Source organism: Electrophorus electricus, chromosome 5 (assembly GCF_013358815.1).
Source record: "Electrophorus electricus isolate fEleEle1 chromosome 5, fEleEle1.pri, whole genome shotgun sequence".
Taxonomy (NCBI): domain Eukaryota; kingdom Metazoa; phylum Chordata; class Actinopteri; order Gymnotiformes; family Gymnotidae; genus Electrophorus; species Electrophorus electricus.
This window is the reverse complement of record NC_049539.1, coordinates 24155055-24179994: the sequence shown is the minus strand read 5'-3', so window position 1 is coordinate 24179994 and position 24940 is coordinate 24155055. Positions and strand designations below refer to the sequence as shown.

At 42.4% G+C, this 24940-nt stretch overlaps 2 protein-coding genes across 2 annotated transcripts; both read right to left on the bottom strand.

Annotated features, from left to right (window-relative positions):
- Positions 1-3166: 3166 nt before the first annotated feature.
- LOC113591578 (major histocompatibility complex class I-related gene protein-like) lies at positions 3167-14346 on the bottom strand. The gene is made up of 5 exons (XM_035526245.1): positions 14218-14346; positions 13501-13761; positions 11938-12213; positions 3342-3631; positions 3167-3255 (listed from the first exon to the last, which is right to left on the bottom strand). The coding sequence occupies exons 1-4, from the start codon at positions 14282-14284 to the stop codon at positions 3378-3380; spliced, it is 858 nt and encodes a 285-aa protein (XP_035382138.1). The 5' UTR covers positions 14285-14346; the 3' UTR covers positions 3167-3255; positions 3342-3377.
- A 5449-nt stretch (positions 14347-19795) lies between these two features.
- LOC118241373 (BOLA class I histocompatibility antigen, alpha chain BL3-7-like) lies at positions 19796-24643 on the bottom strand. The gene is made up of 6 exons (XM_035526244.1): positions 24415-24643; positions 20782-21057; positions 20319-20627; positions 20161-20253; positions 20028-20045; positions 19796-19936 (listed from the first exon to the last, which is right to left on the bottom strand). The coding sequence occupies exons 1-6, from the start codon at positions 24560-24562 to the stop codon at positions 19878-19880; spliced, it is 903 nt and encodes a 300-aa protein (XP_035382137.1). The 5' UTR covers positions 24563-24643; the 3' UTR covers positions 19796-19877.
- Between the last annotated feature and the right edge of the window lie 297 nt (positions 24644-24940).

Genomic DNA, 24940 nt, shown 5'->3' with positions numbered 1-24940 from the left:
ACTGTCCTGACCAGATCTGTCACAGTCTGGTATGGGAACTGAATTGTCTCAGACTGCAAGTCCCTAGAGAGGATTGTGAGAGCAGCTGAAAACATTATCGGGGTCTCCACCCACCATCACCACCTCCTACCACAAGCTCTGTATCCGTTTGGCGTTCTGCATTGTTAATGATTCCTCCCACCCCTCTCACAGTCTCTCCACCCTCCTGCCATCTGGCAGAAGGTACAAGAGATCCATGCCACCACTGTCTGACTCCACAACAGTTTTTTTTTTTTCCCAGAGGCGGTCAGACTAGTGAACACTCTGCTTTTGATATTGTACTGTACAGTTTTTCCGTGACAGACCTCCTGAAATGACACACAAGCAGTGACCAAACCTTAACCTTTCATCTCTTCAGTCTGTATTTACTCTCTCTGGTGAGTGGGCAGTTTAAATGGCCTTTTTCTTCTATGAAAATTAACTAACCAAAGAATAAATAACTATGCGTTGGTTTGGAGAGCAACATGAACAGCATGACTGGTGAAAGCAGAGTCTGTTAGCAGCTACATTGCAAAATAATAGTGTTGTGATGCTGATATCGTTAATATAGAGGGTGTTTTCCACAGGGCAGAACCACTACAGGCTACAAATACTGTGTTTGGTTCATGTGGTTTTGACACATGGGCATTAAAAGTTCAATTGCTGCAGTTCAATTGTGTGGCTGGAAAACATTCAAATACACGCATGCACATATATGCATACTTCAAACACATGCACAAACAGGCATACATCAAACACATGCCAAACACACGCACACATACTTAAAATTCAGGCATGAATTCTGCTGTTTATATTACTCCTTCTCTCTGCCTTAAATGTCAAAGTTCAAAACAATTTGTTTCAACAACATATACTTACCAGAGACCTTTTTAAAAAGAAACAATTACCAGGTGCACACACACTAGAGGTACACTTACTTTATAGATACACACCTTATTAGATGCATTTTGTAAGTGAATAATCAGACTGTCTCCTCTCTGTTGCCAAGATATTTGTAGGTTTCCTGATTTAAAAGTATGTAGATGAGAGACATCATCAGCTGGTTGTGCACAGAGTGCTGAGACATAGTCAGTGAGGGCATCAGGGTGGCAGGATACAGCTACACAGCAGGTAGGCCCAAAAACTCTGAGAATACAGATGAGAGTGTGATGGGCTTTGGGATCATTTTACCAAGTCCAACATACTTTACTTTGCAGTATAAATGTCATAGTGTTTACCAGATGTCCTTGAGTGAACTTCTGTTACCATTCAACATTAAACCAGGCTACTGTTCACATCTCTGCCTGTGGGACCTGAACTGAGGTGGCAAAACATGTCAGTGTGGTTTTGACACTAGTCGGTGAAAATAACAGAGGGTCAGAGCTGCGGTTGGAAAATAATCAGACCATGATGTACACATACAAACCGATACACTTACACACACACACACACACACACACACACACACAGTGGTGCTTCTACCATATGTGAACATAAAGCGAAGTCTGAAAGTATTTAGTTTGGTGTTTAAAGTGAAAAGTGATCAGATGAATGGGTTTGCTGAGATAATCCCAGTTTTAACACAAATGTTCTTCTGTCTAGATGATTTTTACAATGAAAAAATGTTGGTTTCAACATCTTAAATCCAGTCATGAATGTAATTCAAGTTTCAACATTCAGTTACTCTGATTAACTGTCATTACCAAAACCATCAGTGAGATTGTGGGTAGGAAACAGCAATTTTAATAAGATATAAAAATATTTAACCTGCCCTTCTGTATCTCTACTGGATCTCTAATGAACAGAAAGTAGCTGTCAAACATGTCTAATGTAGAGTCTAAATTACCAAGACAGGTCAAGCTATCAGTTTCCATAAGCAGATGAAGAGTTGTAAGGTTTTCCATGAGCTTGCAGTCTGAAATCACGAGATGAGAACATGAGAATGAACCCAAGCAGGTGCACACAGAGATGGAATTAATACTAACAGGGAGGTTATAAATTTATTAATAATCAATGTTTACATCCCACAACATTTCAGTGATAATGTATAAACACCTGCAGTATTCTGGCAAATAGTGATAGGACAGATTGACACACACACACACACACACACACACACACACACACACACACACACACACACACACACACACACACACACACACACACACACACACACACACACACACACACACACACACACACACCTCCTCAGTAACAACATGCTTTAATGTAATACAGCAGTGTTCCATCCCATTTACTGTGGTTTGAACAGAGAGAACAGTAATATAAGAGCTCTTACTGCCCACTACTGGCACACCAGGACCTTTTCATGCCACCAAAAGCAAATGGAATCCAAATATTTCTGGATACCAACATAAGAAAAGATATATACAGTCATATAAGCAATATGCCTGAATACTGATGGAGACTGACTCACTGACCGTAACCTTTAAGAATACTACTTGGTAAAAGGATGAACATTTCAACAAAATACAGCAATTCAACAAAAGTATAATTCAGAACATTTTGCTCAACGAATATTACAAAGCATACATTTCCATCCACATTGCTTATGTAGCCAACAGGGGATTAAAGCCAATAGCCACCAATCAGAACCAAGTGAATGACATCATGGTAAATTAATGTGTCCAGCGTCCATTCACTGTTCCCACAGCTGAGACGGTCCTATAACCATTACACTGCAGGCTTTAGGCATAAACTACTCAGTACCTACACTGAACCCACTGTGGAAGATGTGTAGTTACAAGGAGAAGAATGAGAGTGGATCTACCAGAGGCTTTCTGCAGTGTAATGGGTAATAGCATATAAATGGTGACAAATACAAATAAATAACAATAACCCAGTTAAGAGCTACACCTTCAGGAGCTGGTGGAGGCAGAATGTCCATCAGACCCTAAAAAATGAAACATCCACAAAACAGTTCAGTACTCAAGATAGATAATGACCAGAATGAGAATACCATTACATCATTGCTGTTTAGTACATAGTTAATAGTTCACAGTCATCCTGATGACAAACCCCCACTTACATTCACTGGGAATATCTGAAACAGACTGGAAAGCTGTAAAACAAATAACAATCATTTGGATAAACAAACAGTTCTTCCTCACTCACCAGGCTATACCATCATCTTCCTCCACATGAGAAGTCCAGCACCAAAACCAGAGAGAATGAGGAGAACAGCCAAGACACCAATGATGACTAGAGAGGAACCTTCTCGAACAACAGAACACAACGCAGTCAGACCTTCATTAGACACTAACACACATCATTTTCAATAGAGATTTGTTTTCTTGCACCTGGAAGCAGGACTCTGTGATCAGCCACTCTCAGCACTAACTCAGTCCACTGTGATGAACTACACAGGTGTAGTCATTCTTGTCCAGCTCCTCAGGTGAGACTGTCAGAATGCTTCTCTTCTGGAAGGTTCCATCCTGGTTGGGTAATGTCTCTCTGAGCTCCATGTTCTCATGCAGGTCCTCTCCATTCTTCTGCCAGGAGATCATCACTTCTTTGGGGAAGAAACCTGTAGCATGACACACCACTGGAGAAGTGGAGTCCTTCTGGAACAGGATCACCTCAGGAGGAACTACAGGGAGGAGGGATGGGTGGTGTAGGAGACAAAAAAGGAGCTGAAAATCTATCAAAACAAACAATGTAATTAAAAATTCCCAACTTTCCTTAACCTGTCCCTTCTGTTCCCACCGTCTGCCTCACCTATATCTGGTTTTCCTTCCTCAGGGCACAGGGGCACGATTCTCAGAATAAGTGACACGGAGTCAGAGATGCTGAGAAGCACACATGCTTTATTCAGGCTTACATGAGTATATAAAGATGGCAAAGAATATGAGTGGAAAGTATGTAAATCATTTAGCAGGTTCAAGATGTTCAGACATTGCAGGATGTACAGTATCTAAAGAAAGACATCAACTGCCCGAAGATACTACAAACCTTAGTTGACATTTCACATACATAAAAATAAATATGAAGTATGTTCAGCAGACAGATCTGCTGTACAAATGAGTGTAAAGGATGAATCTATTTACAGGAAAATAATTTTTCTTGTAGAAAATTCTAACTATCAGGATACAGTCTGTTATTGCTCTACTTTTCTGATTATTCATACATTATAGGTATATGAATATAGAGAAGTTATGATGAACTCTTATATATACTGTATAAATGATGGTACATGATGATCAACATGGAGAAAAATCAAGTTACCACAAAAAAGAAAGAATGAAGGAAAATAGTGTGTAGTGAAGAAGGACTTCAAATTATTCTCCTGATTAAATTTTGAGCAGGTCAGGTTGGGCTTTCTCTCACCCAGGGGCCACGGACAGAAACCAGGACCCCTCTGGCACCTTGATGCTGCGCAACAAACCCAAAACGCTGATATCCGAGCTGATCTCTTACCTCGCTCACTAGGCTTTTTGACCCTTCCCCCTTCTTAGGTGTCATAAAACCCACAGACTAGAATGCAGGAAGCTCTTAACAGCCTGGTTATACTTCAAGGAATTGTGACCATAAATCCCATCAGACTCAAACCCTTAACAGGATAACAAACTATTCTCATCCCACAGGTTCACAAAGTAACAACTTGCTATTTAACCTACTATGATGTTAAACAGTAATCAGCCCGTAACGTATGGCTATTTTAAGATAATCTTCAAATTGTGCCGTTTTCTTAAATTATTTGAAAAGTGTTCATTACTCCATTATCTCATTGCTTTTTTCATTACTTGTTCCTTATGAAATTGCATTATTCATCCTAATCAGTTCAGTTGTATGTTGTTTACCTCATGTTGTCAACAAATTGTTAACCACTCCTAATTGTGTTTATAAGAAATCTTATATGAGCTAGTTAGACAAAATATATTAAAGTCAGTAGTATTCAACTTCTAGAAAGTAGAAATTAATTAGGTCGATTATCCAATTACTTCATCCATTTTAGGGTTTGATGCTTCATTCACTAATTTTAATTTATTCAAGTTCTTGAGCTAGAAATGCAAGTTCAAGTTTGGTTTATTTGTCACATACATAGTCAACTCACAGTGAAATGGTTTGAGAGTGCTCTGTCCAAACTGAGGAAAAAATCAGGGGTGCATAGAGAAATATATATCTATATATATACAAAATATATTAACAATGTATGTACAATATATGTATATTATGTATATTATGTTTATATATATTATATATATTAGGGGCGGGACTTTAACGCGTTAATTTCGATTAATTAATTACAGGGAAAATAACGCAATAAAAAATTTAACGCATTTTAATCACACTTTTGCACCGTGGAACGTTTCTCAGTGCACGCGTTCCAGGCATACAGATTATATTGACGCACAGTGTGATGAGCATGATGGAGATGACGGAAAAGGCTACGCTGGTGGATGGGAAATTTAAATACAAGAAACTTCCAGATGGAAGTACAAACAAAAATGTTGTTATTTGCACTTTATGCACGAAGGAGTTTGCTGATCACAGGAGCACTTCCACCCTTCATTACCACCTCAACGCAAATAATGTTGGGGCTAGCGCGCAGGTCAAAAATGTTAACTTAGCTGCTAAATGTGATAGTATTCCTAGTACGAGCAAACAGTGTCGCCAGTCAACACTCGACCACATGTCGGGGTTCACATTCAGAAACAAAATGACCAATTCACTGGCGAGGGGATTGCTGTGGACTGTAGACCGCTCTCTGTGGTCGAAGATAAAGGGTTACAAGAGACGCTGCAAATTGCGTCAGCTGATGCAAGTTACGAACTGCCGTCCAGAAAGACAATGTCGAAAAAAATCCAGCAGCTGTATGATGAGCAAAGGGAAGTAAAACAGGTTATTGTGAAGATTAATTAATTCGATTAATTAATTACAAAGCTTCTAATTAATTAGATTAATTTTTTTAATCGAGTCCCACCCCTAATATATATATATATATATATATATATATACATACACACACAATGTACAGTTCCATCTTACAATTGAACATATTTACACTTACATGTTACATGGTGGTGGTGGTCCCCACAGTTTATCAGTTTCCCTGATTCAGGGCCCGAATGGCCTGTGGGAAGAAGCTCCTCTTCAGTCTCTCTGTCTTGGTCTTCAGGGAGCAAAAGCGCTTCTCTAACCTCAACAGAGAGAAGAGCCTATTGATGGGATGGGTGGGGTCCTTCACAATCCTCCTGGCCTTGGTCTGGCACTGTTTGTAATAGATGGTCTGCAGGTCACGAAGTTCCGTATGACTGATGCGCTCTGCTGAACGCACCACCCTTTGGAGTGCTCGTCTGTCTTGCTTGGTGCTGTTCCCAAACCAGACTGTGATGTTCCCCGTGAGGATGCTTTCGATAGTGCAGGTGTAGAAGTTCCGCAGTACCTTGGAGGGCAGTCTGAAGTCTCTTAGGCGTCTGAGGTGGTAAAGACGCTGACGAGCCTTCTTTGCCAGGGAGTTGGTATGGCGGGACCAGGACAGGTCCTGCGAGATGTGAACACCGAGGTACCTGAAACTATCTACTCTCCACCGTGGGTCCACTGATCCTCACAGGTCGGTAGTGCCACTCCTGCTTCTTTCTGCAATCCACGATCAGCTCCTTTGTCTTACTGACGTTTAGGAGGAGATTATTTTCCTGGCACCAGTTTTCCAGTTGTTTAATCTCCTCCAGGTAGGCCCTCTCATTGTTGTCCGAGATCAGTCCCATGACGATGGTGTCATCAGCAAACTTGACAGTGATGGTGGAGCTGGAAGTGGCTGTGCAGTCGTAGGTGTACAGTGAGTAGAGCAGGGGGCTTAGGACACAACTCTGAGGAGCTCCAGTGCTGAGGATGAGGGTGGATGAGGCACAGTTGCCCACCCGTACTAATTGTGGTCTGTCTGTTAGGAAGTTGGAGATCCAGTCACACAGGGATGTATGCAGTCCTACATCCTCCAACTTAGTAATGAGTAGGGAGGGGATGTTAGTGTTAAATGCTGAACTGTAGTCGACAAACAGCATTTTAACATAATTACCCTCCCTTTGTCCAGGTGGGTCAGTGTGGTGTGGAGCAGATGTGCAATTGCATCATCAGTGGAGCGGTTGTGGCGGTATGCAAACTGCAGTGGGTCCATGGAGGCTGGCAGTGAAGATGTGATGAAATCTCTGACTAACTTTTCAAAGCACTTCATCACGACTGATGTGAGGGCAACAGGGCGGTAGTCATTGAGGCCAGAGGGTCGAGGTTTCTTCGGGACAGGGACGATGGTGGATCGCTTGAAGCTGGACGGGACGATACCGAGCGTTAGGGAGAGATCGAAGATGTCGGTGAATACCAGTGCTAGCTGGTCTGCGCAGACTTTGAGGACTCTCCCGCAGATACCGTCTGGTCCTGCTGCCTTCCTGGTATTCACCCTTTTAAACACTCTCCTCACGTCACTCTCCGTGAGGATGAGACGGCGCTGCTCTATGGTGGGCTCTGCGCATGCGCCGTTGGCTGCGCCGATAGTACCATTAGCACTAGCGCTGTTAGCATTAGCGCTGCTAGCATTAGCGCTGCTAGCATTAGCGCTAGTAGAATGTGTTCAGCTCGTTCGCCAGAGACTCATCCGCACTTATCAGTCCGGAGGGTGTGCTCCTGTAGTCTGTGATCGTCTCTAGTCCCTGCCACAGGGATCTAGAGCCACTCTGCTGGAACCAGTTTCCCCCCGTAGCGCCGCTTCGCATCCCTCACCGCCCTGCACACTCCGTATGCCGCAGACTTGTACTCGTCCATGTTCCCGCTGATGATCCCCATGTTGTAGGCAGCAGTACGAGAGTTCAAAGCCTCGCGGATGGTTTTGTCCACCCAGGGCTTCTGGTTGGGAAACGTCTTGATGGTGGTTCTTGGAATTTTGTCGTCCACCAGTTTCCCAATAAACCCCACTACTGCCTCCGTAAACTCGCTGACATCATCAGTGCTGCGCCGGAACATGTCCCAGTCTGCGTCATCCAGAGCATCCTACAGAGCGGCGACCAATTGGTCTGTCCAGCGTGCTACCTCTCTCTGAACCGGAGCTTCCCGTTTCAGCCTTTGTTTATATTTTGGTAGGAGGAAGATGGCGGCGTGGTCCGACTTACCAAACGGTGGATGAGCTAGTGCCTTGTAGCTGTCCTTGTAAGGGGTGTAGCAGTGGTTGACTGTCCTATTTCCCCTGGTGGGGAAGGTTATGTGCTGGTAAAGGTTGGGCACTGCACGCTTGAGGTTAGCGCTGTTGAAATCCCCAACCACGATAAGTGCAGCATCCCGGTATTGTGCCTGAAACTGTGTGAAACTGTGAGCCTCATGAAGTTCACAAAGTGCAGTGTCCATGTTGGCCTGAGGTGGGATGTACACGGTGTTGAAATGAACTTCCGAGAAAGGTAGATAGGACGAAAGTTGAGAGCGAGCAGCTCCAGGTTGGGTGAGCAGGAGCGGGCGGGAGTAAAAACATTGGCATTGTTGCTCCAGTTGTTGTTTACCATCACATACACTCCACCTCCTCTCGACTTTCCCGAATCTGCCGTCCTGTCCACATGGTGAACCGAGAAGAACTCGGCGGGCTGGATGGTGTGGTTTGGTACCGCTGGGTTCAGCCACCACTTGGTGAAACAGAGGAGGTTGCAGTCCCGAATGTCCCTCTGCAACTTTATCCTGGCCCGGAGGTCGTCGAGCTTGTTGTCTAGAGACTGGACATTGGCTAGCAGAATGCTAGGTATGGAAGCCCGAGCCCTCAGCCTGTTCCTGACTCCGGCTCACTTCCCTCAAGGCCTTTTCCTCACGTCGCGTCCTTTGTTCTCCCTCAGGATCTCCATCAGCCATCTTGGGTCCGGGGGTTAGAGACGGCTTGAGGTGAGTGCTATGTAGATTAAGAGAAATAAGAGCATCTCTGCTGTATGAGATACGCGTCATGGTGTAGAGAGAAGGGCTGCGGAGAAATCAGGGGTAGCGGGAAGGGCGAAAACAGTGAAGAAGCTAGCAAAAAGTGCCAGGTGTGGCCGGAGCAGTCGTAACTGCAGCCGACCTCACCGGCGCCATCTTGTAAATTGTTAGTAATTGTATGATTTTGTTTGTTTAATTGAGTCATAGTGCATCAGGAATTTATTTATTTTTTCCTCCATGATGAAAAGAAAGGTTATTGAATATCCATGAACCAAGGCATGTCCTGTCCCCAACATATACCTGGAAGGCTCAACCCCCTACTCAGTCTGGTACAAGGTGTGAAAGAGGGAAAGACCCACAGGGAGGGGGGTCATCCCCCCACAGGACTTCTGTGAGGGGAAGTCGACTCAAATTTGTCTTTTGAATTAAAGGAAAATATAAACTATATATACACACCACTTTGGCTCCATTGATAGGAGGGAGAGTGACTTCCTTCCACAGCTTCCTGTAGTCCATGATCATCTCCTTCATTTTACCGGCATTGAGATGTTGTCGTAGCACTGACCTTGTCTCTGTAGGCTGATTCGTCTCTATCTGTGATCAGGCCTAGGATGGTCATGTCCTCAGCAAACCTGAAGATGTTTCATGTGTGCTTTGCTATACAGTCATGTGTAAACAGGGAGTACACAACCCTGGGGAGACCCTGTGCTCAGAGTCAGTGTGGAAGAAGAGCAGTTTCCTACTTTCACCACCTGGGGTCTGCTTGACAGGAAGTCCAGTATCCAATTGCGGAGATGGGCATTCAGACCCAAGTCTCTCAGTTTTGGGATGAGTTTAGTGGGGATGATTGTCTTGAATGCTGAGCTGTAGTATATGAACAGCATTTTCCTATATGTGCTTTTCCTGTCCAGGTGAGTAATTGCAGTATGTATTGTCAGTGCAATAGTGTCATCTGGAGATCTGTCTGAGCCATATACAAATTGGTGGGAGTCCAAGGTGTCTGGAAGTGTGAAACAGATGTGAGCTTTGACCAGCTGTTCAAAGCACTTCATGGCTGTTGAGGTCAGTGCAACAGGACGGTAATCATTTAGGCAGGTGTCAGGTGTTTTTTTTGGTTACTGGAACAATAGTGGCTCTCTTAAAGCATGTGGGGATCGCTGAGAGTCTTAGGGTTAGCTGCCTTAATAAAGGATTTGACCACCTCAGAAACATGAATGGTTATGGTGCAGCTCTCCTCATCTACTGGGAGTTTTGCAGGAGGAGGGGTGTTTGCCTCAAATTAATCATGAGTATTTAGCTCCTCTGCAAGTGAGGAAGACACCCTCCTGTCACAATTCCAACTTCCTTTGTAGTCAGTGATTGTGCAAAGTCCATTCCACATATGTCTGAGATTGGAGTCAAGATAGTTGGCCTTCACTTCGTCTCTGTAGTCCCTTTTGAAATGATGTTCCTTTGAAAGTCATACCTGGCCTTCCTGTAGGCCATCACCAGACTTGTAGGCAGCGGCTCTGGCTCTTAGTTTGGCCTGAATCCTCAGCATTGATCCAATGTTTCTGATTGGGAAAGGATGTGACATTGATTTTAGGGACAATGTCATCAGTGCATTTACTGAAGTGGCCAGTGACAGAGTCCGTGTTTTCACTGATCTCGGTGCCAGCTGCATCATGAAATATCAGTCTGAGGTTTCACAGCAGTCTTGAAGTGTGAAGACGGCCTCCTCACTCCATTCAGATGTCTTTCTGTGGGCAGGAGAAAAATGGAGGTGGGATCAGATTTTCTGTGGGGAGGGGTTTATAGCTGTCCTTGACTGCAGTGTAGCAGTGATCAAGCGTTTGCTCTCCTCTAGTGGGAATTTGAATGTGCTGGTAGTATTTTGGCAGAACCCTTTTCAGGTTTGCCCTGTGAAAAAAAACATCCTCAACCACAATAAAAAGAGCCTCTGGGTGGGTGTCCTCAAGTCGCTTGATGGTCGCCTACAAAACAATTAGTGCACGTGGTTTATCTGCCTGTAGTGGAATGCAGACCATAGTGAAGATGACTGAGCTGAATTCTCTTGGCAGAATAAAAGTCTAACCTTGACTGTTAGGAGTTTGATGTTCAGGGAAAAGTTGCAGGCTAAAATCACTACTTCAGTGCCCAACAAGAGTTCACTGTAACACATACCCCAGCCGCCTTTGGTCTTACCGAAGACCATTGTTTTATCTTGACGGTAGATGGAGAAGCCAGCAGGAGTGATGTCTTCATCTGGTATCACCACTGACAGCCACATCTCTATGAGCACTATTATGCAGCAGCTATCGATTTTGTGCTGGAACTTGATCCAAGCAATCAGTTCCTTAATTTTGTTCTCCAGCAATTGAACATTTGTGGGCAGAAGACTAGGAAGTGGGGGGTTGAAGCACCTTTTCCTTGTCCAGCAAAAAGATAAGTATTAAGACGACAAAACACGGAAATCCACAGAGTCTGCAGAGTCCAGAGCTATTCAGCAATGCACTGGAACTGTTTAATATCATTTTTAGTCTTGGCTCATGCAAATAGTGATGTGGACACTGTCAACATCCAATAGGTGAATAGGTGAGTTCTCTCCAGGACCAAACACGAAGCAACAAATCAGGTACAGGAACATCTCTGGTGGGTAGATGAGACATGGAGGAGACTCCAGGGAGGGTAGATGAGACATGAGACATGGAGGAGACTCCAGGGAGGCCACAGTTCTTGTCTTTTTCTTTTAGGCTGTTTTATCAGAACAAAACACTGCACGCACAAGAGCAACTTTAGCCAAAAGCTGCTTCTGTTTCTGCTTCATTGTTCAACAGTTTCTTTTTTTGGTGTATTCTCCTGTTCACTTTAAACCACGATACACTGCCTCATCTAGACATTTTGTGCCTCTGTTCTGTTCTCAACTCATCCCACTTACCATTAGCTTACACACACACAGACACACACACAGACACACACACAGACACACACACAGACACACACACAGACATACACACAGACACACACACACTCTACCTTTTCTCTCCAGGGTGGCTCTGCCATATCCTATGTACTTCTTTATCCACTCGATACAGGTGATGTCCAGGTACCTCTTCCAGAAATTTGCCAGTAGTGGTGTTACCTCCCACTTCTGCTTGGTAATAATGGCTTTAGCATTGGCTGCGGTCCAGGTGATGGTATTCAGATCCAGACTGATGAAGTCTTCTCCATCATAGCCATGCCGTAGATAGCCTCGTTTGGTGCCATCATCATCCAATTCACAGCCAATCACGGACTGGAATGTGTGGACTCCTGTTTAAAACACATAGTTTACCAATTCTCTGTATACCTCTATGGGTGTCCACTTTAGTACATTGTCTCCACCAGCTCCTTGTTTCTAACTACTCATCTAAAAATTACAAACTGCCTGTACAGAGTAGTCTGTCCCCTTGTTACAGTCAGGAAATGGGGATGAATCTTTGGGGATTTTCAGTGTATTGTACTACATTTGAAAGGTTTATTACAACTGCGAGAATAAAGTCAAAGGGAATGCTTAAAGTGAGTGAACTACTGCAGTTTGCAAAACTGCATGTGTGTGTGTGTGTGTGTGTGTGTGTGTGTGTGTGTGTGTGTGTGTGTGTGTGTATGTCTACACAAAATTAGACTCCGCCAGCTCCCAGGTCACTGGTGTTTGTGCAAACACATCTAGTGTCCTCTTGTCTTATGCACAAATCTGCAATCCATAAAAAGGAACCGACATGATGGATTCAGGCGGTGCTCTGGTAATAACCACACTGTACCATTATCCCACCTCTCTGTGTAAACCCAGTCTGTATAGTGTAGAAATAATGATGAGCAAATATGAAATAATGCATCTCCCAGCAACAACAAAAAAGAATTCAGATAAATGTACATGACTATATAAAATTATATATGACTTACATATGACATGCACCACAGATCTCAGGATGCTCATGACGCAAACACTCAAATCTCTTATATTATTGTCATTTATTCCAAGAATTTAGTTAATGTAAAAAATAGAAAATAAAATGTTTCAAAATATCTTAAAATAATGTTTGTTTAGCTCATTCACAGTGGCGCTACATGAATAAAAGTGTTGTCCTCATTTACGTAAACTTCTGGAGTTAGTTTGTTTTTTGGGGACTAGTTTGAGCTGCTACAACCTACTGTTTTGAAGATTTTCTGAAACCAGTCAAAATAAAGCTAATATATCATTTATTGCTAATTGTAACCATTATGTTAGTGTGTTACAGCCCTGCTGTTTATTAGAATGCTCATTGTGTTCTGGTTCAGTTACATTTGTTCCTGTTACTGCATTCTCTTTTATCGTTCTGTATCAGATGTTTCCCTAAGCCTTCACACTGTTTCTGAACAGCTCTTTAAAGTAATCAGCAGGACCTTGTTCAGACAGACTGTTTGAATTTAAAGGTTCTGGTGAAAGCTAAAGATCTTACCTTTGCATAACAAAGATGACTTCTTATGAAGCCCATTTTTAAAAATTACCAATAATGATCATCAAAATAACCGTGCTTTCACAAAATGAGTTTCAGATTCAGTAGTATGCATTACTCTCACCTGTAGTCTGGTTATAGCGGCGCATTAGAACAGCCACACTGGTCCTGAAGATCTCCTGAAAATCCCTCTGAATCTGGGTCTCTCTGCTCCAGTAGTCTGTACCCTCGTTCTCCTCTATCCACTCTGCCTTAGGAACCATCTGTCCGATGTTACTGTCATAGTACACAAACGGCTCTCCATCCATCAAACCCACAAGCGTGTACTCAGGGAAACTGATCCCTGGTGTGACTCCAGTGGAGATGTGCTTAAGAGAGTGAGAGACTGTCAGAACAAACAAGATGCATCATAACAGCTGTTATACTGAAGGGTTGCATTCAGTTATATATCCAATCCAACAACAATGATATAAAATACCAGCAAAATGCTGCCATTTACTAACTAGATTTCTGAAGCCCACTTCTGCATTCAGTGTCCTCTCACTGGCGACATGCGCCAGAGTTTAAATAAATGCTCCCTGATCATCTGATCAGGGATCATTAGGTGAAAAGGCCACTACCGAGCACGCGCTTAACAACAGTACGGAGTAAACGGAGGCAGTTTTGTGAGGAGAGGATAGTGAGGCAAACATCCGAAATTCCTTATTGTTAAAATACTACAGACAAAGTTTATTATTTTATTCTCTTAAAGTATGTTCAAATGCTCCATAGACCGGCCTACGAGCCTGTGAAATCCCCCGCTGAAAGAAAGTTCATCCAAATGTGCAGTGTGTAAAGTTACCTAGTGATGCCATCTGGAAACGCACTACAACAAAAACTATGAATATTACAACTTTGCTGTGAGTCATCTTCTTATTGATGTGTTGTGATATTTTCCGAATATTGTATTTTCCGAATATTGTAGCAACGCCAGTGAAGCCATCACGACGACTGTATTAATCTATATCTACTCGACGTAGAGAAAAACCGCTTATGAGAGCTGCTGCAGCTAACAGCGCTACTTTCACTTTTTTTTTTGTCAGTTCATAAAGAATAGAGGTGACAACAAAAGGTGAGTTAGCGCCCTCTACTGTCTGGGAAGGAGAAGTGGTTTTACTGTAGGTAGCCTGATTCAATATATACTAGACTTATTTGTGTCTCAGTAAACAGCAGAAATATGACATGACTCTGAGTCTCAGTAAACAAGAGGCATGTCAGCACATTAGTGCTGTTTCATCATCATCATCACTTTATTTATTATATAGCATCTTTTCCATGCTCAAGGACACTTTACAATCATGGGACAGAGAAACACTAAACATGAAGAACACAATTATTAGGTTAAAACATTAAAATCATATGTGGGTATTATCTTCAGTCACAAGAGAATTAGTGATATGACTATGAAAACAAATGTGCCTTTAACAGAGATTTCAGTGAAGACACAGAGACCTGTACATGTAGGAGCTACAACACTAAATGATTGACCTTCTATAGACGTTCATTCAATCCTTGGCACATGACAGAGGCCTAAATGAACAGATCATGATGTACTAGACGGGTCGTAGGAACAGAGGAGCTCAGTTAGGTAATCAGGAGCCAGACCATGATGATCCCTGTATGTAATAAAGAACACCTTACTGAACACAGTGTGTAAAGGTAACCAGTGAAGAGCCCTGTATGTATTAATGAACACCTTACTGAACACAGTGTGTAGAGGTAACCAGTGAAGAGCCCTATATGTATTAATGAACACCTTACTGAACACAGTGTGTAGAGGTAACCATTGAAGAGCTGTGTATGTAATAAAGAACACCTTACTGAACACGGTGTGTAAGAGGTAACCAGTGAAGAGCCCTGTATGTGATAAAGAACACATTAGTCAACACGGTATGTAGAGCTAACCAGTGAAGAGCTCTGTATGTAATAAAGAACACCTTAGTGAACACGGTATGTAGAGTTAACCAATGAAGACTCTGAAGAACAGGAGTGACAGCATCAGTTTTTTTAGTGTAGTTTCAGATCCTAGAAGCTGTACTGTGTACATAACTGAACAAATCATAGTGTTGCACAGGGTTAGAGCCTAGAACATAATTTGGGAAATTGATTGAATCTTTATACACTGTAACCAGGGAGTCCAAGATAATAAAATTTTGAGATTAAAAACTCAACACTCAGATGAAAATGAAAACAATGCAAGCGGTGCTATCAGCGCAGCCAACGGTGCATGCACAGAGCCCAGCACAGGCCAGTGCTCTCTCATCATCACGGAGAGTAACGAGAGGAGAATGTTCAAAAGATTGAATACCAGGAAGGCGGCAAACCAGATGGCATCTGCAGTAGAGTCCTCAAAGCCTGCGCAGACCAGTTAGCCACAGTATTCACCGACATCTTCAACCTCTCCCTGACGCTCGGTATCATCCCATCTGGCTTCGAACAATCCACCATCGTCCTTGTCCTGAAGAAACCTCGACCTTCCAGCCTCAACGACTACCGCCCTGTTGCCCTCACATTGGTCGTGATGAAGTGCTTTGAAAAGCTGGTCAGAGACTTCATCACCTCTTCACTGCCAGCCTCCATGAACCCACTGCAGTTTGCATACCGCCACAACCGCTCCACTGATGATGCAATTGCACATCTGCTTCACACCACACTGACCCACCTGGACAAAGGGAGGGTAATTATTTTAAAATGCTATTTGTCGACTACAGTTCAGCATTTAACACTAACATCCCCTCCCTACTCACTACTAAGTTGGAGGATCTAGGACTGCAACCATCCCTGTGTGACTGGATCTACAACTTCCTAACAGACAGACCATAATCAGTATGGGTGGGCAACTGTGTCTCATCCACCTTTACCCTCAGTACTGGAGCTCCTCAGGGTTGTGTCCTAAGCGCTCTGATCTACTCACTGTATACCTACGACTGCGTGGACACTTCCAGCTCTACCATCATTGTTGAGTTCGCTGATGATACCATCGTCATGGGCCTGATCTCGGACAATGAGGAGAGGTTCTACCTGGAGAAGATTAAACTCCTGGAGAACTGGTGCCAGGAAAATAATCTCCTCCTAAATGTCAGCAAGACAAAGGAGCTGATTGTGGACTGCAGCAAGAAGCAGGACTGGCACTACCAACCTGTGTGGCTCAACGGAACCACAGTGGAGAGAGTAGACAGTTTCAGGTACTTTGGAGTTCACATTTCTCAGGACCTGTCCTGGTCCTGCCACACCAACTCCCTGGCAAAGAAGGCTCGTCAGTGTCTTTACCACCTCAGATGCCTAAGAGACTTCAGACTGCCCTCCAAGGTGCTGCTGAACTTCTACACCTGCACTATTGAGAGCATCCTCACCGGGAACATCACAGCCTGGTTTGGGAACAGTACCAAGCAGGACAGACAAGCACTCCAGAGGGTGGTGCGTTCAGCAGACCAAGGCCAGGAGGATTGTGAAGGACCCCACCCATCCCAACAATAGGCTCTTCTCTGTGCTGAGGTCAGGTAAGCGCTTTCGCTCCTTGAAGACCAACACAGAGAGACTGAAGAGGAGCTTCTTCCCGCAGGCCATTCAAGCCCTGAATCAGGGCAGCTAATGAACTGTGGGGACCACTCTGTATACTGTGTATGATGTCAAAAATGACATCATAAAAAGACTAATAACTGTAAATTGTAACAAAAAAGCTGGAAATTGTACATTGTACATTGTGTATATATACATATTATACATATACTGTAGTTCCTGGATGGAGCAGCTACAAAAGTATTTTACTGCGAGTTATACCATGTGACAAATAAAACTTTGAAACTTTGAAACTTTAAACTTTGAAACTGAAAATATTTAAACAGCAATTAAACTGTTGGTAAGTAATTCATTATTCTCCCACAAGATAGTGCTAGAATTTCTTCTTCTAGAGCAGGAATATTTTACTATTGTCTCAATGAGGTTCTAGCTAGACAAACAAAAGGGGTAGGTTGGTTCAAAAAGATTGACAACCCCTGGATTAATTTACAGTAAACTCACAGGTGCTCTGAGTAGACAGGCTAAGAAAGACTGATGTAGGGTTAGGGTTAGTGAGTGGAACTGGTGTAGGGTTATGATTAGTGGGTGGAACTGGTGTAGGGTTAGGGTTAGTGGATAGAACAAATTTGGGGCTATTTTTAAGGTTACTGAGTGTAACTGATGTAAGGAAACCTGCCCAGAAACCTTTAGGCCTGTGGATTTACATTGTAAAAATCTGAGGTAGTTTAGACCTAAAAGAACATTTCTCTTGGGTGCATATGTGCAGAAGACCAGGCTCCTCAGAAACACCCAGAATGACCATCACATTCACTTCTGTTTGTCTGCTCCCACAGACCAGTGGCATGTTGGCCTCTTATTTTCCAGTTAGACAGGCAGAGCAAAGTGCAAAATCATTAAAACATCCTCCTCCTTGTTCAGGAGGGTGTGGCTCCAAAAACCCAATCAGCTAGTGTTAAAGTTAAACATTCAAATATAAAATAAAGATACGGACTTCAAAATTAGTAGAATAGAAAAGTTGGTCCTGTTCTTTATTGCAGGTTAATATTATCAAGCATTACTGAGGCACCTGCCAGAGAATGTCTAACAATCAAACAAAGAACCCACATTTTTACACATTTTCAGAAGTGATTATGTATTCACCCCATCTTCTTTTACATACTAGTGTTTGCATTCACCACTATTATATCCAAACCATACATTAGTCAATATATGCAAACTGATATTCAACACACACACCAGTTGGAACCCTTTACCACTACATTCCAAGAGAAGACTTCTTTTAACCTTAAGATTGTCTTTCTATACTGTCCTGAGCCTGGTGAACAGATACTATATCTTACACTGAGGTCCACTGAAGTCAATTTAACTGATGAGAAGCTCCAGTTCTGTATATGGGAATGACCATGAATTACAATGACTGGTGCAGACCGTGTTTATCCTCCATGGTTTCCATGGTAACACTACATGCCCAAATGGTTTGAACTGAAAACTGAAACTAATCAAATTGGAGTGAGACTCAGAGTTTCAGGATGACTGTAGAAAGCTCTGCTGAAATTACTGTCTCAAGACAGTTACAGATGATTTAAATGTAGATAATAGAAGACTTATTTAAATTTTATTCTGCATGTTTAATAATTTCAAGATGTAACGCGAGGTGGCCCAAGTGCCGCAGGGCAAGGGGCAGGACGCACAGAGTCCAGCGACTGGGACGTATATTTATTCAAACACAAAGACAATGGCACTCACACGTGTTACAAACAGAGGACATGAACATGAAGCGATTAACAGTAAATGAACACAATAAATACATCTAACATCTAACAATGATGAGTATAACATTTAACATTATTACTAACAACAAGACACCACATTCACACGTTACGTCAACAATGACCAACGACGCTGCATTCCCTGACGTAGATTTAAATACACATAGACATGTAACTGTAAACATGTTCAATTGCAAGATGGAACTGTACATTGTGTACATACATATATACATATCCATATATACATTGTACACTGTGTATATAAACATAATATACATATATTGTACATACATTGTTAATATATTATATATATATATGTATATATATATATATATATATATATATAGAGAGAGAGAGAGAGAGAGAGAGAGAGAGAGAGAGAGAGATAGATAGATAGATAGATAGATAGATAGATAGATAGATAGATAGATAGATAGATATAGATATTTCTCTATGCACCCTTGGTTTTTTTTTCCTCAGTTTGGACAGAGCACTCTCAAACCATTTCACTACGAGTTATACTGTGTGTGACTATGTATGTGACAAATAAACCAGATTTGAAACGTGAAACTTGACAAACGAGGTGCAGGTGTGTGCAGGCACGGCCACAAACGAGGGTCCTCCTACTGCACATGGCTGGCCAAACCACGTGCCTCGCGGGAGGCAAGCGTTCCGTGACACAAGATATGGAAACCATAAACTATTTAAAATGCCTGCCATTGTACCATCACTAAGAGTTTCCCTATTAATATTTTTTTTCTTTCTCCATAGTAGGATGATACAGTTCTGAGCATGAAACATAAAACATTACAACCAAAGTCATCATAATTCAAATACAAATAAATACATATATACCGTTTCAGAAATAAAATCTGATCAGAAATATTAAACCCATGTTTTCTCTCATGTGACAGGTGTGATGATGATTGGACAACTATAGTGCTAAAGGAAAGGAAATGTCTGCAGACGTGTGTGTAATGTAAGTGCTGTTTGACTGATCTCTTCAGATCATCCCCTACTCTGCATTCTTCTACCATCACTCTCTTCCACTGTCCAAAACACACACACAGCAAGATATGATGGTAGATTAGACACTTTAGACTTTGGTTATGCTGTATAGAAACAGAGTGCTGGATATGACACATCAGTGTAAACAGAGACTCACTCTCTCCTCTCAGCATTTAGATGGTTGGCCTTCATCTGAGCTGGTGGACGATGATTTTCCATCAGAGGCTGTAAAGCATGGAACACATTCAACAAATGTTCAAGACTGAGATTCATAATCATACAGATACAATACAGATATCATAAAACACTCACATACCTGCAACAGGCTTGAAGTCTGAAAGACAAATAATGATCGTGAAATTAATATCCAAGGACATTTGGTATCAGATTAGTAACCAATGTACCAATCCCCACTGAAGCCATTTTTTTGGACTTCCTGTATCTCTTACCATTCTTCTTCTTCCTCCATATGAAGAATGCAGCACAGCTACTGAGCAGGAGAAGAACAGCCAGAATTGCACCAACGATGACTCCAACTGACACTCCTGAAAAGGCATGGTGTTATACCTCTGTAAATCCTCCAACTATTTTCATCATAAACATGCACTGCTTTTGCTATCTGGAAATTCAGTCATACCTGGCTGAAATGGAAGCCCAAAATGTGTCTCCAGTCCACTGTGCTGAACTACACAGGTGTACTTATTATTGTTCAGATCCTCGGGTGAGACTGTCAGAATGCTTCTCTTCTGGAAGGTTCCATCCTGGTTGGGTAACGTCTCTCTGAGCTCCATGTTCTCATGCAGGTCTTCTCCATTCTTCTTCCAAGAGATCATCAGTTCTCTGGGGAAGAAACCTGTAGCATGACACACCACTGGAGAAGAGGAGTCCTTCTGAAACAGGGTCACCTCAGGAGGGTCTGGAAAGGGAGAGAGAGAATGCAGTGTGTCTGAGTAGCAGATTTGCAGTGTTGAGGAGGAATGCAGTGTGTCTGAACAGTAGGTGAACAGTGATGAGGGGGAATGCAGTGTGTCTGAGCACTAGATGCAGTTACACTAACAAACACATTCTACCTTTCCTCTCCAGAGTGGCTTTTCCATAAGACACATACTTCTGTAACCACTCGATACAGGTGTTCTCCAGGTAGCCCTTCCATTGGTGAGCATTGGCGCCAGTGACTTCCCACTTGTTTTTGGTAATAACAGCTTGAGGCTTAGGCGCAGTCCAGGTGAGGGTGTTCAGGTCCAGACTGAGGAAGTCTTCTCCATCATAGCCATCCTGTATGTATCCTCTCTTGGTTCCATCATCATGCAGCTCACAGCCGTACATCAGCTGTACTGTGTGAATCCCTGCAGATACACAAACATGATGACATCACACTGACTGCTTTCATAAAGTAACATCAGCTCTCTTCATGGGGTCACTAATGCCAAGAGTCTTTTACACACTCCATTCAAGACAAGTTACATTTTACTATTGTATTGTTTTCTCAAAAATTAGATATTTAGATTTATCTCCTTATCTTCCTTTGTGTGATTTAGCTTTTATTATATTATTATTGGTGTCATATTATCCAGTTTTGGAGATCTACTCCCCTACAGAGTTTAGCTCAACCCCTAATCTAGCACACCAGGCTCTAATATTATGATGCTATTGAAGGACTGATTAACTGGATCAGGTGTGTTAGATTAGGTCTAAAACTAAACTTTGCAGTACAGTAGATCACAAGGTCCAGACAGGGGCACCCCTTCCTACAATAATTTACAAGTAAATAAACAAACACATAAATATATAGACAAATAAATAAAATAGTGAATGAAAGAAACAGAATAGTGCATATCACATTTGGTTTAACACAATATTATTTGTTATGTTGAAGTTTAGATTACTGATGATGTGACGGCGGCGGGTAAATGGAAGCAAGAGGCGGGTCAGCGGAAAGGTAATCTTTATTCTCCATCGGAAATCCACGATGGGAACACGGAATCTCAAATACAAAGAGTAGAGGAGCTAGTCCTCCTCTAGATAAACACTTATGCGTGGTTTGTCTTGATGTAATAGGACCGCTAATGTGCAGCTCCATCTCCTCAGATCTGAGGGTAGAAATAGAGCAGGGAGTGAATGGGAAATAGGTGAGAGCAATTAGTAATCAGGGGACTGTGAACGGGGCAGGTGGGATTAGTAGTCCTTAGCAGGGGTGGGTGTGTCTCCCCTGCTAACTGGCTGACCAACCGTGACAGATGAACAGTGTTTCAAATGCATTTCCTGTATATGTTTACCCTTGTGATGATGGGGCTGGCAACATAGTCTGATGCAGGTGTGAATGTCCTTTATTTATTTGTATGTCCAATGTTGGGGGAAAACAGGCCAGAGTACAACCACAAAACAAATGTAAAACTGACTGTAACGAGCCAGGCCAAAAATCAGATGCTTGCGGATAAAGAAAAACAGGGTTTTTATTGTACTTCCACGCAGTGACAGAAAAAGGTTGCAACAAAATGGACCAGGTAGAGAGAGTAGCACAAATAGGCATGAAACAGTCCGTATCAAAACCAGAAAGACAATCCAAAAATCTGTGTGGAATTTCAGTGCTCTATATGACATCCCCCACAGAGACAGCACAAGAGGCCAGATAATCCTACACTGCCACATGGGATAGTGTCCACTGCCACAGGGGGGTGGGCTGAACATGTCCCCTTCAAAGTCTTTGGGGGGTAAAATGTCCTCCCCAATTATTCCTGCTCACAGGATCTTGTGATTTCATTTTAATGGTGTGATGTGTCTTCCCCTGGCTGTTGGATTTGGCCGAAAACATTATTTATTTTAAAATCTTGTTACTTTTTTAACAATTATGTGTGGGTACTGTGGCAGGTGCTGGGTGCCCCTCCTCTAGTCACGGACAGTTACTACAGACTCGTGGAGTAGCCACAGAATAAACGCTCGGTTCTCACCAGCACGGGAGACAGCACGCTGTAGCCTGAGTTGATCAGTGTGTGTACTTGTGCACTCTGAGAGGACTTTGTGTCAATAATGAAAAGGTAGTTGAGGGCACTATGACCATTCAAGTCCACAGACTAATAAACAGACATTAAGTCCACTGACAGATCTGAACTGATATCTGGGGCTGCTTTTGTCACATGCTGACCTTTGCCCTCTCTAACTGACACCTAGGTAACGGAGTAGTAACTGGAACACACATGGCAAACCAACACACGGAAACTGTCACGCACAAACTGTTCTCTTGCGATAAAACACCAGTGCAGCGAGTGTTCTATGGGTGGCAAAAACTGGTCTTTTCTACTGGCGGCTGAGATCTTATTTACATATCCCATCTTAAGGCTTTCTTAACAGTGTTTCCTGTGTTTAATAAAGAGCTTTAACTGTCCATTAAGCACTTCCTGCTTTTCCTGCCTGATTCTATAATATTTTGCCCCACATATTAACATTATGAGTTTGTTCTTTGATTTTTCCAGAATTACACTTGATTGTATTCACAACTTATATTTCATTCCATGTCCAGCCAACATGCTTCTTAGCTAGACCAACAGGTTGTATTTATAGCAGCTACATATCTTTTGTTTTACTGCTAATGCCACAGGTATTTAATATAAAAACGGTTAATGTAAAAATATGCAAGTAAAATATGAATCAATAAATCTTTAAATTTATTAAAAATATTCTAAAAAAATTTTTGAACAAAAGTTTGAATGGTTATAGTAATGTAAGGGTTGGCACCAGGCCGAGGCCCCCTCCGGCCACCAGAGGGAGGCCTCGAGTCAACCCTACCACTAATCAAGCTTAACACCCAACAGCTGGGCTAGACCTTATATAAGCCCAGTGACCCAGTCATTCAGTGCTGGGTCTTTGCTAAAGTTTTGAGTCAAGCTGCTAGCCGGTAACTTCAGGTATTGAGGTCTCTGAGTCCTCGTGCTACACCTCACTTCTTGTCTGCGAAGGTGTTCGTGTTTTTACACGTTCCCTCCCATCTCCAGTTTTCCCTCTCGAGTTTGTCTCTCTCCCGAGGCTTCCCTTAGCCATTCAAGTTCCTCCCTGTTTTCTGGTTTTGTTTGGGAAGTTTTAGTTTGGTTTTCTCCAGTGCATCGGGGTTGCCGTTTCTTCTTGTGATGTCCCTTGTTCTCCCTTTTTCCACGCTTAGATTGGTGTTTAGTTTTTTTCTTTTGTTTTACCTGGTCCAAGATCTAACTGTTCTGCACACAGGCCCACCACTGTTAGAGTGTGGTTGCTCACGCAGTAGGCTGTTGGTATCATTACCTAGCTGACCTGGGTTCAAGCCCACTTTACAAGTAATCTGTATTTAACCAAACAAATGGTTATTAAAACCTCCTTTATATTTAAAAGTATTTCCCTTGTCGTGATACGTTAAGAGTGAGTATGCAACGCTTAAAAACAGTATGTCATATGTTGTAGTATAATGGCAGCATGTGAGGAACCAACACAGTTTGGTAAAGGAATCACAAGGCACCTGGTGTATGTGTCATTCTGTTCATGTGTTACGCTTCTCACTATTACAGGAGTAATTACTTGAGTATTACACTTTACTACACCCTACATTAGTAGTGAATGTTACACTCCTCACTATTACATGAGTAATGAATGTTATGCTCCTCACTATTACATGCCATTAATGTACTGAGTCATTAATGTATTACATTAGTCATTAATGTACTGAGTGTGTTTATTCTCACCTTTAGTGTGATTAAAGCGCTCCATTAATGTACCAATATCGACTTTGAAGTTCTCCTCATGACCCTGCACAGTCTGTGTAGCCAAGTCCCAGTAGTCTGCACCCACACTCTTCTTCATCCACTGCGTTGTTGGGATCCTCTTCCTCATTATACTGTCATAGTACACAAACTGTTCTCCATCCACCAGACCAACAGCAGTGAACTCTGGGAAACTGATTCCTGGTGTGACTGCAGTATAAAAGTACTGCAGAGAATGGCAACCTGTAAAAGTTTAAAGAATCATGTAAATTTGAATTTTTTGTCTGAACTTTAAGAAAAGGGTGAGCCCTTAAAAAAACAAAACATCAAAATCACATTAAACCGACATTTTAGTTATTTTCAAATTCTTCTGTTTTACAAATGGTGCTTAACCTGGCAAGCACATGATAAACCTCCAACATGCAGGCACTTAATCTGATTTACTAACAGATTTACCTGCCTGCTGAATTAATTAATGTTAATGAGCTATAATGTTATTACACTGCAA

Bases quoted from the DNA above. Each gene is read 5' to 3' on its own strand.
- LOC113591578 (XM_035526245.1), bottom strand. From the start codon at position 14,284: ATGACTCACAGCAAAGTTGTAATATTCATAGTTTTTGTTGTAGTGCGT. The intron at 13,762-14,217 runs GTAACTTTACAC...TTGTTCTGACAG, and splicing joins TTTCCAGATGGCATCACTAG to TCTCTCACTCTCTTAAGCAC. The intron at 3,632-11,937 runs GTAGAGTGTGTG...TCCTCCCTGTAG, and splicing joins AGCCACCCTGGAGAGAAAAG to TTCCTCCTGAGGTGATCCTG.
- LOC118241373 (XM_035526244.1), bottom strand. From the start codon at position 24,562: ATGAGGAAGAGGATCCCAACAACGCAGTGGATGAAGAAGAGTGTGGGT. The intron at 21,058-24,414 runs GTGAGAATAAAC...GTGTATCTGCAG, and splicing joins GCGCTTTAATCACACTAAAG to GGATTCACACAGTACAGCTG. The intron at 20,628-20,781 runs GTAGAATGTGTT...CTCCCTTTCCAG, and splicing joins AGCCACTCTGGAGAGGAAAG to ACCCTCCTGAGGTGACCCTG.